General features: G+C 38.2%; 1 protein-coding gene across 2 annotated transcripts in view; it reads left to right on the forward strand.

Annotated features, from left to right (window-relative positions):
* Positions 1 to 14,197, forward strand: part of RELN (reelin) — a 544,526-nt gene extending 530,329 nt beyond the window's left edge. Inside the window, exons 61-65 of one of the 2 annotated variants that reach the window (XM_039239122.1) lie at positions 606 to 825; positions 3,116 to 3,313; positions 3,970 to 4,068; positions 8,639 to 8,644; positions 13,710 to 14,197. In XM_039239122.1, the coding sequence (XP_039095053.1) occupies positions 606 to 825; positions 3,116 to 3,313; positions 3,970 to 4,068; positions 8,639 to 8,644; positions 13,710 to 13,806 (620 nt within the window). In that variant the 3' untranslated portion in view covers positions 13,807 to 14,197. The remainder of the gene's footprint in view (positions 1 to 605; positions 826 to 3,115; positions 3,314 to 3,969; positions 4,069 to 8,638; positions 8,645 to 13,709) is intronic. The other variant, XM_039239123.1, reaches the window with a different exon arrangement.
* The last annotated feature ends 406 nt before the right edge of the window (positions 14,198 to 14,603 follow it).

The raw sequence follows: 14,603 nt of genomic DNA on the forward strand, positions 1-14,603 counted from the left end.
AAGACAAATGCAAGCACATGCACATTTGCTAATGTACTGTTTTAAATGCCGGTATCTCAGCTCGGTGGTCTCAGACTTCCAGTCTATTCACTATTGATTTATTTATCTCATCTTGTTATTGTAAATCTTATATGTGCTAAGTCCTGTGTTAGGTGCTAGAATCCAGCAATGAATAAAATGCAGTCTCTGCTTTCAAGAGTCAAGTATAGATCTGGAAGAAGAACAAGAATATGACTTGTCCTATTTCCTGCTCTGGGGTTATGCTAGGGAGAAAGAAATTAGGTTGGCCTCTCATGCCAGGGTGAGAACTCCTTACAAGACCCTTGGTAAGCACGCAGGCACGGTCAGATGCTGTTGGTATTTAAACAGTAGATCTACATAAACAATAAGTACATAAACACCTACATAATTTACTAAACATTGACTCGAAGGTAATGGGGTTTTTTTTTGAAGAACACAAGCCAATAATTGCTAAAATAAAAGAGAAACATTTATTTCGGGGAGGCTATATCTGCTTAGAATTTTGTCATTCTTAACTTGAATACTTGATCTTTAATGATTCTGCTCTTCATAGCTAATGTTTGCAATTATTCCCTTCCCTCTAGGCGACGACTGCTCTGTCTTCAGTCATGATCTTCCCAGTTATATTAAAGATAATTTCGAGTCAGCGAGAGTCACTGAGGCAAACTGGGAGACCATTCAAGGCGGAGGGATAGGAAGTGGTTGTGGGCAGCTGGCACCCTACGCACATGGGGACTCCCTGTATTTTAATGGCTGTCAGATAAGGCAAGCTGCCACCAAGCCTCTGGACCTCACTCGAGCAAGGTAACAAAACTCCTGTGTTGTACTTCAGACAGAATTGGTCGCAAGGCTGGTCACTTTCCACTGCCTATTAGATAGAATCATGAACTTCACAGCATGGGTGTCACAAAGTGGTGGAAACCAAAATGTCATTTGAATTTGGGATGAGGAAGCATTATATGTTTCTATGACTCAGAATTCTGCTTTGCTTAAGTTTATTGCAGAATTACCTTGTCTTTCTTTGCATGCATAGGCACAAGCCAGGAAAAGTGGCCAAATATTAAAAAAATGATAAGGCGGTGCCTGGGTGGCTCAGTTGGTTAAGCGTCCGACTTCAGCTCAGGTCATGATCTCGCAGTTCACGAGTTTGAGCCCCGTATCGGGCTCTGTGCTGATGGCTCAGAGCCTGGAGCCTGCTTATGATCCTGTGTCCCCCTCTCTCTCTGCCCTCCCTGCTCACACTCTGTCTCTCTCAAAAATAAATAAACATTAAAAAAAATTGAGAAGTATATGAAATCAACATGTTATATACCTTAAACCTAAAAAACGTTTGACGTCAGTTATATCTCAATAAAGTTGAAAAAAAATTTACAAATGCTAAATTGGCTGAAGACAATCTACATAGATAAATTAATGTTGACCATTAACAAGTATGTAAATACAAATGTGTGTGTGAAGTAGATTTGTAGTCAGGCCAACACATAACTTACTTAGCATATTTAAGTTACAATAAACAGAAGTGGAGGCTCAATGGATGGATTATGGGAACATTAAACATTCACATGCTTGGGATGCCTGGGTGGCTCAGTTGGTTGAACATCTGACTTTGGCTCAGGTCATGATCTCATGGTTTGTGAGTTCAAGCCCCACATCAGGCTCTGTGCTGACAGCTCAGAGCCTGGAGCCTGTTTCAGATTCTTTGTCTCCCTCTCTCTCTGACCCTACCCCACTCCTGCTCTGTTTCTCTCTGTCTCAATAATAAACATTAAAAAATAATAATAAATAAAAAGCCTTTAAAAAAAAAGCATTCACATGCTCAGGGAGCTGCTTATTAATGCAAAATAGCATGCTCAGAGACTGTGCAAATCGACCAGGAAAGTGACAGAGAAAAAGAGACCCCGGGAAAGTTGGATTTCCTTCCTCCCCTCCCCCAGCCTCCCCAGCTGTGCCACTTCAGCCGGTGTAAACATGGCTTTTTGTGTGTGTAATTAAAAAAAAAGAAGATTCCGAGGCTTTATGAAGATTGCAAAGTATTGGACCAGTGTATTTACAGAATGCTGGAAAGTGGTCAGTAGCAACAAGTGTATTTGAGAACTAGATGTTTAGTTATTAACCAAATGTAGATGTTTACTTAAGCCTTTTCACTTTGGAAAATATTAGTAATGTATTTTCAGAGGCAGAAAGGCAAGTTTAAGGTCTTTCACTATGATAAACAATGAGAATATAATTAAGTCCTGCACGGTAATCATGGAGATGCCAAAATTTTGTTCACCCATCCCGTTCTTTCCTACCAAAAAGATGTACTTAATCTGGGGACAATGTGATATTTCCTTGACCCCATATACAGCTAAACCTAGCTGCTTAGTCAGCAATCGCACACCATGTTGTTCAAGCGAGTTTAATATATGCATTTCTAAGCTTTGAGTCCACTGCTTTATTTCACCAGCTCCCCTAAGTGCCAACTACTCTATTAATCGCCAGGACTCTTATTAGGATAGATTTCCTTTGTATCTAAAAACTGTACCTTCTAAGGACAAGGATGCCTGTGAAGAAAAGCAGAAGGATACTTGAAACAGGACAGCACACAGGGTCCAGAGCCATGGACCATGTCTAACTCAGTTTTCCCTTCGCTCTGATCTCCAGATATCCCGTCCTAAAATAGACGTGGTGATTTATCTTTGTGCAGATGCTATTCAGCTTGAAGCTATTTGTTTAAAAAAAAGTACAAATATTGTGTTTTTATTCCTTGTCCTTTCTGTGTCCTCAGGCCTATATGGCCCATATTACCTTTCAGAGAAAAGAAGATATTTCAGGTGAAATGCTCTAAGAAGATGAGAGGAGCACAGAGTTTTGAAAGTCAAAACTGTTTTCTCTGTATAGAGCATCAGCCTTCTGAAATTACTTCCCATATGTGTGATGTAGAAGATAATATTAATAAATTGTATTATTAATATGATTCATAAGACTAGATGCTTCTCTTTCTTATTCTGTGACCTCAGAAATTATGGACTTTAGAATCAAGAAAGGTAAAAAAGAAAATTAGAAAGTATAACTCTTTCAATACCGCCTGACACTTGTTTCCCTGTGTTTTCAGCAAAATCATGTTTGTTTTGCAAATTGGGAGCATGTCACAGACAGACAGCTGTAACAGCGACCTGAGTGGCCCCCACGCTGTGGACAAGGCCGTGCTGCTGCAGTACAGTGTCAACAATGGGGTCACTTGGCACGTCATTGCGCAGCACCAGCCCAAGGACTTCACACAGGCGCAGAGAGTGTCTTACAATGTCCCCCTGTAAGTGGCCTGAACGGAAAGGCACGGTCTCCTGCATGATCCCTGAGAATCACAGGATCTGAGCTAAAAGTTTGGTGAAGTTACTGGAACAACCACACAGAAGTAGGTGGTGGCAGAGCTGAGACTAACCCAGACCACCTGAAGTTGTGTTGCCGTTTTCTGTTAGGCAAGGAAGCAGGTGCAACAGGGAATAGAGAATAACAACTAAATGCAAAGGCCCTTTTTGCATATTTCCCTTTCTCTAACCAGTATTTCTAGTCCTTTAGAAAGAAACATTATTAATTTTCTGCTTACACTCATTTGAAAATTTTCCAAGGGCAGGCAACTCTGTCACTTTTGCTTAGCATTGTACCCCCAGCCTCTGGCACAGTGCCTGTCACACAGAAGCCATGTCACTTTTGTTGGCCAAAAACAGTGCTCTTCCAGGTGCCAGCAGGGCAAGGGGAAGCAGAGAGGGAGATGTCAAAGTATCACAAGTCCTTGAGGAGCCAGTAAAATACCGCTGCTTCCACAAATCCTAGGACCTAAGCTAATCTGAATTCCACACCCTAAGTTTTGTAAATTTAGACTAGCCTGTTCTAGTTGAAGTCTGCAAATCACATACCAGGAAAGTTTGGTTTTCTAGCGTTTAACCTCTCTGTCCTTCCATGACCCAGGGAGGCCCGGATGAAAGGAGTTTTATTACGCTGGTGGCAACCACGCCACAATGGAACAGGTCATGATCAATGGGCTTTGGACCATGTGGAGGTCGTCCTGTGAGTATCTGATGCGTAACATCCCATGTCCCTTGCAGGAAGGTTTGAAATTCCTTTGATGTGGCATGCTCCTTAATTCAGTAACAACTGCTCCTGATGAGAAGCCCCCGCAAGACTTTGGCCTACAGTCTTTGGCAACTGCAATCTGCAGCTTAAGTCAGCCTGAAATAGCAAAGTCCCAAATGTGATTCAATGTACCGTAGAAAACTTCAATAAGCAAAAGATTTACGTGTGCATTTGACAACATTCATTAAATCGGATGAAACGAAAGCCTTGGGGTAAATGGGGAACAGTGTTTCTGCCACATCCGGGTTGCCTTATAAAATGGCATGATGTCCCACAGAAGAGAAGGGGTCTGTACTGGTCAAGGTGCAAAGTATTTCTAGCTAAAGCGCCCAATTACAAACACCTGTCCAAGCCACAGATGCCCGAGGCAGCCTTCCATTTAATGATGTGGTTGCTATTAGAGCAAGGAGCTTATAGTTTCAGATTCCTCCTGACCAATCCCAGCCCCTAGCAAGCTGAGGATGTCCCCCTGTGGTCTCTCCCATAGAATAAAGTTGGCACGCTCTCCCCTTAGCCGGGTTGACTGTTCCACAGAGAGATGACTTGCTTTTTCTCTAACGATCTAGTTCCTGTAGAACTGGAAAGCTTATGTCTCGACGTGTTCGGACTGATGGCTCCAAGTGGTTGGCAAGGAGAGGCGAATCTTCTCGGTAGATAGGTTCAAATGTTCATTCTGTTTACCAGATCAACAATGAAATCAGTCCTTTGGCTGATTTCAGTCATTTTGAAAGCAAACTTAAATGATTGATTGGTAGGAAAACTACCAGATTTGTTTTCTTTCAATCATAGCCATGAGCTGAATTTTTCAGTCTTGACTTAGCCCTCGTCTTAGTTTTCACCGAGGCACCTGCTTGCATGGCATCCATATCAACCCCCAAATCCAAGAGCAACCCAGTCCCTACACAAGCCCCCACTGTGCGCTCTGCTGCTTTGGACAACTTGCTGGGCTCTGCCTCCACAAGACAAAGTTGAAGTTTAAAATCCACAGTCCATATTCATTTGGATCTATATATGAGGCTGATGTTTTACTTAGATATTGATTTCCTCAGATGACAGTATTCCAGGAGAATAGAACAAAACCTGCGCTCTAAAATGAACACATACATATGGTGACCAGAGACAGACGTCCAAATAGATTAAGAACCAATTCTAGATAGAGCCTTTCTGCCCTAAATACTCTCCTTCCGGAGCAGCGCTTCTCAATCTGATTGAACGTCAGAATCGCTCAGGAGCTTTTGGAAGAAGCATCCCTCCAGATGATTTGATTGAAATTGATCTGCAGTGGGACCTGAGCATCAGTCTTTTGAAAAAGTACCCGGAGTGATTCTAATAAACTGGTTGAGAATCCAATTTAGTCAATAAACACTTTGTATCTTCCAAGTCTCTTGCCAAGACAGTTTACATTAATGGGGCTTCCTGTGCCTGGCAAAGCGTTATCAACTCCTAAGGAAACTTCAAAACTGGACTGTCCTCTAAAGAAGACAGCTAATACTGTCCTGGCATAGACAGGACAGTCCTTAAGATGTCATGTGTGTGAGTAGATTAATTAGAGATTTCTTCTCCCGCCACCCCACCAAGCAATTTCAGTTTTCAGTTTTGGATTTCCAAGGCAGATCATCACCATAATACCCTCCCTTGAACAAAATTAAAGAGCAAGTGGGGTCAGCTGTGCAAATATACTCCAGCATAGGAAACAGCCCCTTTGCAACTTTGAAGCAAACTCTATTCTTCCTTCCCTGTTGACCTGCTGCCTCTGAGTCTCAGAAAGGATCAGCAGGAAGCCTCACCACATAGCTTACAAGGGACCCTCTTAAATACCTGGTGTCAGTGTTAATTTTTATAAGCGGCCACCAGCATCACACTGTTACCACAAGAATGAAGTTCAGATTATAGGAAATCTATCATATCAATCATTTTTCTGGAGAAAGAATCTGTTTGTAAAGACTTTGCTTTTATTCCATCTCCAGAAATGTAGTCCTCTGAAGAATTTGTCGCTTACCAGGCAGCTGTCTGCTCTCACTCTGCATTATTCTTGCATACTTTCCAGGCACCAAAATATTTTGAAGGAGAAAAGAGCATTGCCACACGTGCACAGTGTTGCATGATTTGGATTTCATTTGGTGTCTTCTTTCAGTGACTGATTTAAAAATTATAATTCACACATATCATCATATAATTTTATTTTTTTATATTATACAGACAATTTTAAAAGCAAATGCTAGCTCTTTAATGACCTGACATTTCAAAATTTTGTTAAAATTAAAGGAGTTACTTTGTTTTTCTTTCTTTTTTGTTGGAGAGATAAACAGAAATTATATTTTCAGAACCATTTTTTTTTTATATTTTGCTCTTGTCTTAGGATTTAACATTCCTATACCACTGTCCCCTTTCATAGCACTTCTTTTCAGAAGAGTCAAAAGTTTTAAGGCATTCACTAATATGCCCTTGATAGCTCTACAAAATAATCACTTTAAGTCAGTCATTTGATGAGCTTAAAATAAAAAAGAAAGTTCCAGAGAATTCAGAAAAATAAGACACGATAATTTTCCAAAGGGTCTTTCAACCAAATGAAGGACAAAGAAGCTAGCCAAGATTCGTTTCATGATTCACAAATATTACTAATTATAATTTTGCTACAGCAGGTATATACTTAGAAATAGAGAGGTAGAATACTCCCATAAATTCCTATTAATTTGAAATATCCTCAAATTCACTATACTTTTTTATATTAATAATATAAACTAGCATTGCTAACTCCTCAAGTGTGAAAGAGAGAGGAGACTGGGGTGTAAATGTAAAGAGATACAGGCCCTACCTAACTGATGACTCCAAATATGGCTGCTAATATGTTTTTGCAACTAATGGTTGGAAAACCATTACATTTTTAGAACGTATTTTTTTTTCTGAGTGAAGACTGGCCTTAATCTAGCTTTATTACCATAGTTTTGCTTTTGTGCATGTGCACTAAGGACACATGCTAAAAATCCCTAGAAAGAAAAATTCCAGTCATGCATGGTATCTTGAAAATAACCTCAGTACTGCCCGTATTAACTAAGAAGACACATAAATGAGTTTGATGAGAACAAATTCAGCACTTTGGATAAGACTTCAAGGTTTAGGAATGCATCCTAAATTGACAACATACATAACAAATGTTTAATTTAATGGTTTAATTCTAAAATACTCCATGTGGAAGGATTTGCGTTTCATAAATATGGATGTACAGAATGACAAGCCCCACATCATTAAGAGTAAAAGCACCATTTAGCACTTAACAAGCAAAGTCACTTAAGCTTTATGCTTGTTTGAGAGTGAAATATTTCCATTCTGGTGATGTTTTTCAAGAAAACCTGCCCATGAACAGCGCTTCATGACAATTGGCTATTCTAGCATAAAACAGATGTACTGAATTGAGAGATTACTTTTTTCCAGCCTCACTAGCTTACCAAAAGGCCTTATTCTGTAAAGTCTGAACGATATAGCAGAACAGTCACTGACAATCATGTCAGTAACCTAACGTCTCTGAATTCACTTGCTAGTAGAGAACGTTCATTTTGCAGTAAATGTTTGTGAACACACTTGGGCAGACCCCTCACAAGATCCATGCTGGTGGGGTTCTTCTTAGGATAAAAGAGAATTCTGGGTTGTAATCGTTTTTGGTGGGCACCCATCCTTCTATCCTAAGAATCTCCCTCACCCAACTCTGCATTTCATTCACACATCACATTTTTTTTGTGTACGTGTCTAAGTCACAACCTGTCATGTGTATAATGAAGTGGGCCAATTTTTGCATGTGTACCTTGAAAGTAAATGGCTCAGTAAAGAGCCTTTGTGAATTGATTTACTAAAATGAATTATTACCACATTTACTGGGAATGAAAACCAATAGGTTGCTAACTATGGTCTTAAACGCATTTATCAGATTTTAATAATATGAGTACCATCATGACCATCCCCTCATGCTATTCATTATCAAAATACTATCACTTTTTTGGCACAAATGATTTATGGAGATGAGCAGAGTACATTTGTTGCAAAGCATATTCATCCTTTACTAATTTGACTGCATTATCTGATGTAGAGGACTTCTGTAATTTTTTAAGCCCATTTCTTAATATATTCAGGAATAAGTATTTTCTAAAATGTATATAACTGAAAAAAACAGATGATAAATTAAGGATAGTCATTAACTACTACTTTCCTATTTATACTTTATACACACCATTTATGCCAAATATAGTACTAAGCTACATGTACCTTGACATATGGTTATGAGCAAATATTGCATGTTGCATTACATTAAAAAGTTAAATATATGTATATATCAGGTGTAGGAGAATAAGAAATAACTTGTTTAATTTTTATTTTCAAAAGAGATGAAAAATCCTATATTGCATCTAAACCTGATCAGACTTTTATGACTAATCACAGTGCTGCATGCATTGAAAGGCATTTTTTAACTTGTGTTATATTTCATTATTTGCTGTCATTGGTTTTCCACTAGAGTAAGGTAAGTTCTCTACTAATTCTGGGTAAATATTGCCTAATAGCCTCATCAGTGTTACCTAGGTTAACAGAAGTGTTGTTGAAGACCTTTGCAGTTAAAAAAAGATCTGTGATAACTAAGTTATGTATGATATTGTGATATGCTAGGATATTTGAAACCTGGATCATGTAAAGTAAGAGTTCAGCAAAATTGTGGTAATTCTTTAATGTACAGGCAACATTGAGCACAACAATAGAGTGCTAATCAGCACTGCTTTGTTGGGTAACAAATTTGGCTCTGTGCCTGGGACTGTATTAGGTGCTTTTGAAATGCTCACAGTTTATAAACTTATTGTGAGGGGGAATTAAAACTAGAGATCAGTGCCAAAGACCTGATAAAATGTAATGTCTTTCAAAAGATCTATTGTGCTGGAGATGCATGCAGGTACCTTGACTTTTTAATTCTACTTTAAATTAATAAGTGAATCGGCAGGGGTGCCTGGGTGGCTCAGTCAGTTGACTCTTGATTTGAGCTCAGGTCATGATCTCATGGTTCATGAGTGTGAGCCCCATGTCAGGCTCCACACTAGCAGAGCAAGGCTTGCTTGGGATTCTCCCTCTCCCCCTCTCTCTCTGCCCCTCCCCTGCTCGCTCACTCTCTCTCTCTCTCTCCCCCTCTCTCTCAAAATAAATTAATAAACTTTAAAAAATATTTCAAAAAAATAAGTGAATTGGCAGAAGGTAGTGGACCTATTCATAATATTTGTGAGTTCTAGATCCTATTCTTAGGTAAGATTTGCCTTCTTTAGTATGTAGTTACATTTGTCCTCCAATGGAGATATTTTAAAACTTAGGAAAGAGGTTAAAATGGTTATATCATTTTTTAATCATCTGCGTATTATGCTAGAGGTTTTCACTTAATCCTTACAACTCCCTGCGGTACACATTACTAGATATTCCTCTCCTTCCTTCTTAGCAGAGAAAATAAATATGAAATCTTCAACATTTGTGAGATATCTGAGCCTACACTTATTTATATGTAGCCTTCCTGAAAATGCATGGCCTTGAAAATAAAATGTCCAGCATCCTCTATGCAGGGGAGTTTCATTGACTAGTTTGAACAGCACTTCTCATCTTATACTCACCAATATTTCTCTAAAAGATGTGACAGTCCACTGGATTCTTACTTCTGCATTCATACAAGGTGTTAATTATTGTATCATATGTTTTGATAATAAATCAATTACTGATCAGTAAAAAAGCCTACATTTCTAGGAGCTCAAACTACTTCTACCAAGGCTCTACCTTCTCCATTTCTATTACAAAATCCATTAAAATTCAATTGCATTTTTCATAATAATTAAAGACCTAACATAGTGGCTCCAGGGAAGAGTAATGGTTCCAAATAGCAAAGAGTCTTTCTTGAAAGTTCTTGCAGGATCCATATTTCCTATGCAGAAACAGAGATGTGTCTTACATTTCCATCAAAGTCTCTAAACTCACTTAGCGATAGTGGAAATTTAAGTTAGCATTTCCAAGATGCAACTGATGTTCACTTTCCCTTCTTTCAATGACCTACAAAGGATAATTTACAAATGGACCAAATTCTATGCACAGCCAAAGCAAATCAGTATGTCAAGTAGCCTAGTTGATATGCCTTAAGATGAATATTACCTGCATTCATTGAACTTAAATTTTTTAAAAATTACTTTCTCCTGTAATTGCAGTGGAAAAATAAATCTTTAAAATTCCATCACACCAATAATTATTTTGGTAATAAGGTTATCTATAACTATATATCTACATGTATCAGAAACAAAAATAGGGGGTGCCTGGGTGGCCTCAGTCAGTCAAGCATCGACTCTTGATTTCACCTCAGGTCATGATCTCAGGTTGGTGAGGTCAAGCCCCACATCAGGCTCTGCACCGACAGCATGGAGCCTGCTTGGGATTCTCTCTCTCCCTTTCTTTCTCTGTCCCTTCCCCACTCTATCTCTCTATCCCTACCCTGTTATATAGAAAAGTTGCTTTAAAGCCATTAAACATTCACATCAACTTTTGTTAAAAATTAAATGTTCCTTTGTTCCCATAGATTGAGGGTCACTTTCATGTCAATCTAGGTTGCATTGAGATAACTCGAGTGTTCTCAATAAATATCTTGAGTGTTCTGAGTTTTTTTTTTCCTATGTAAAATATCTTAACTATTTTAAATTCTCTTTGAGTACCTTATATCTTGAAAAGTGTTTACAAAAGAATAATTTTCATTGCTTTAACTTTACAATTATTCTTTATAGTTAAAGAGTAATGATTTACAACAGGAACCCAATCAGTAAGTCACCAAAAGTTCAACAAACATGTCTTGACCACTCACGGGTGAGGCAGGAGGCTCAGGGCTGTGGTTTGGGGGTGGGAGGGATGAGGGACAGGCCACGACACCAACAGAACACAGTTAATCTCCATTCAAAGCAGAAACTGAGCAAGATAAGGGTTCAAAGTAGAGGGGAAATCCCTTCAGTGAGCAATCAATAAGTGTGATACTTGGGGGGGGGAATGTAGAAATTTAAGAAGGGATGTAGGGGATTGGTCAGTGCGGCAGATGGAAGAGGTTCAGGGTGGGTTTGAATAGAGCAGTCTGTAAGGAAATGTAGTGGAAGAAAGGACTTAAAAAACAGAATACAATTAAGCATGCAGAGGACTTGAAGTATCAGGCTAGGTTGGCTTAAATGTGGCTCTTGTAGACAAGAGGATTGTAAATGGCTTGTTAACAAGGTAGAGTCAGCATTTGAAGGAAAGTTTACTGACCCTGGTGTGCAAAATCCACCGTATGTATGTGGAAAGATATGCGCACACGCACACATACCACTGAGTGTTCAATGATACCTTCTCAGGATCTCAAGGTTTCTTTTCAGTGGTGTTTTTTCCATAAAGGGAGAGAGAGAGAGAAGATTAGTTTAGGGGGCCACCATGACAGCCCAGGAAGAAAGCCACAAGATGACCTGCCGTGTGGGGAGGAAGATGACTAGTGTCGGTCCTGGGATTTTGTGCCTAAAGAGGCAACAGGATTTTTTTCTCCTGACACTTGATTAGTTCAAGACATTAACTCATTGTCCTTTTTTGTAACTGGACTTAACATAGGCAGCAATTAGTACTTACAGCAGATAACAATAAACTTAATAATATTTAATTATTATAAAACTATTATAAAACATAATAATATGTAATAATAAGCTCACTTCATCCTTCTGTCACATCAAGGGAGAAAGGAAAAGTGGTAAAGTTACTAAAGATAAACCTCATTTTTTGTGTGTTTTTCTCTACAGTGGCTTCAGATGTATTCTACCTTCCATTCTGCAGTGTCTAGCAGTTTGATAATATAGAAACCCAGAGTAGAAAGTTATTAGTATGTCAATACAAGATGTATATATCAATGTGATGTCTATCTGTTTATCAGGTTTTCAGCACAGGTGTTACTGCTTTTTGATTAAATATATCTGATGAAATTGCCTTTATGTATTTTCCTTTAAGACATTTTATTATAAATTTTCTAATGATCAAACAACTATAAAATTGTCATTTTAAAGGTTTCTGTATGTTACAAATGTTAGTATAATATACTTAATTATAATATCTAGTGTAATATACTAGGTTAAAAAGTATCATTTTAGACCCTGCCTGGTATACTGATCATTAATAACCCGGAACATGTCACTCAGTGCAAAATTACCCCTTCCATTCTCTTTACCCTAACTCAAGTTCACATCATGTTGACCTTCATAGTAGAATCATATCACAAGACATTACCCCACTCCAAATACACTTTATGTTTCCCTGAAATTAAGGAGGAGAAAACTTGGTGTCTAGACAGTTTTTAAGAGATTCAGTAAATTTGAAAAATATCAATAGGCTCACATTTAAAAACCACACTTTGGGAGCGCCTGGGTAGCTCAGTCAGTTAAGCATCGGACTTCAGCTCAGATCATCATCTCATGGTTGGTGGATTCAAGCCCCGCGTTGGACTCTGTGCTGACAGCTCTGAGCCTGGAGCCTGCTTCTGATTCTGTGTCTCCCTCTCCCTGCCCCTCCTCTGCTCGCACTCTGTCTCTCTCTCAAAAATAAATATTTAAAAATACCTTTTTAATCCACATTTTGATGCCACGTATAGATATGTTGTCACTCAGGTCAGTATTTGAAAGAGGTATGATTCTTTTCAGTGATGTTATAGATAACGATCCTTTTTAAAGCATATTTTCCATACCAAAACTTCTAACCACTGTCTGTACTAATATTGCACAATTTCCTATCGACTCTTAAAATCCACCTTCAGTACTTTTAGCAGCTTCACATATAGTGTGTATGTATGAATATGTATACATGGAGGAAATACATAACCCATACACAATTATACATTTAATTGCACCTTCTTCATATTTTATGATCTTTTTTCCAGTCAAGTGTCTTTCTTTTCCGTAAGACCGTGTTTATAGAGCCCAGATGCTTTTTGTTTGCAGAATGCCATGAAATCCAACTTCCTGAGAAAAACATACTCTCTTTTGTCCCTGAGTCTAATCAAATAGTAAAGTCAAGCTGATTCGGCTAGCAACTTTGTTTTTCCTTTGTTTGCTTTTGCTTTTTAAGCTGTATATGAGAATGTTCACTAAAGGAATCGAATTCTGTTTCCTACTTGTTAAAGATGTGTTTAAATAAGGTAATGGGTACAGCACACACTTCCTCTCAGATGAAATCCACCCAAGTAGACAGTTTCAGAAAAAAGCCCAAAAATAAAGTTCAAAAGCCAGAATACTTTCATTCCACTTTCACTGTCAGTCAGGAGAATTTGCCATATTTTCTGGTTTGGAGCTCACTAGTGAACAGGAAGGGATTTTTTCAAGGCCAAAGACAGTGAATACAGGCATCAACCTTTAGTTTATTCTGTCTTGAGGGAGTAATGTCAGCATGACCTACTAACCATGAACATTTTCAAATAAATATCAGGCTAATGTACAACATAGACTCGATTGTGCTTTCAGTGATGGGACTTACATGCTCTTTCTCCTTTCCCTCCCTGCCTCTATCCTCTCTGATGTTAACAGCACTCGCAAACAAAATTACATGATGAATTTTTCACGACAACATGGGCTCAGGCACTTCTACAACAGAAGACGAAGGTCACTTAGACGATACCCATGAAGAATCAAAAAGTTTATTTTCCTTCCAACATGTGACGTGTTGCTTCCCATTCTTTTAAAATCTCGCACTGCATCTGATATCAGGAAAATTCTGTGAAGGACTTGGTGATAAACGGAAAGCCCTTCTCAAGACCGAGTGTACACCACTTCCCCACACTGTGAACTAATGACAAGTGACTTATTTTCTCATAAGTAAATGTCTTCATGTTGCTGTGTCCGTGAAAATTGTGATCTGTTGTAATATCAGTTACAGTGGCAGTATTGAAAATAAGAAATAGTTTAACAGAAAAAAAAAGTTTAAGCACAAAATTTTAAGATATTTTATGTTTAAAATGGCATTTAGTACAGAATTTAACATTCTTAGTCACAGAGCTATTTAAGTGGACTGTATTTCAGCTATGTATCATGTTTTATATGATTAAATTATCATTGTTCTTTTATGTATTATCTTCTACAGTATAACACATTGACACTGTATTTACTTGTTATGTTGCAATATTTTGCTGCTGAATTTCAGGCTACTTATATTCTGCAGAAAATTCATTGAAATGCCTACTCAAGAAGATAGTTGTAAAGATATTGTATCTCCTTTCATATACTCCTTAAAATGTATGTTGGTTTAGCGTTGTTTTGTGGATAAGAAAAATGCTTGACCTTGAAATATTTTCTACTTAAAAATTGTGGATGAAAACCCTATCTCCCACAAAGTTCCCAGCTCCTTGTCTAAAGATTTTTTTAAAGTGTTCTCTGGCTGATTTACTAACAGTAACTGCCATTTTGTGTCTGTGGTAACAAGAG

Source organism: Hyaena hyaena, unplaced genomic scaffold, assembly GCF_003009895.1.
Source record: "Hyaena hyaena isolate Hyena2069 unplaced genomic scaffold, ASM300989v1 scaffold_152, whole genome shotgun sequence".
In the NCBI taxonomy this organism is placed as follows: Eukaryota; Metazoa; Chordata; class Mammalia; order Carnivora; family Hyaenidae; genus Hyaena; species Hyaena hyaena.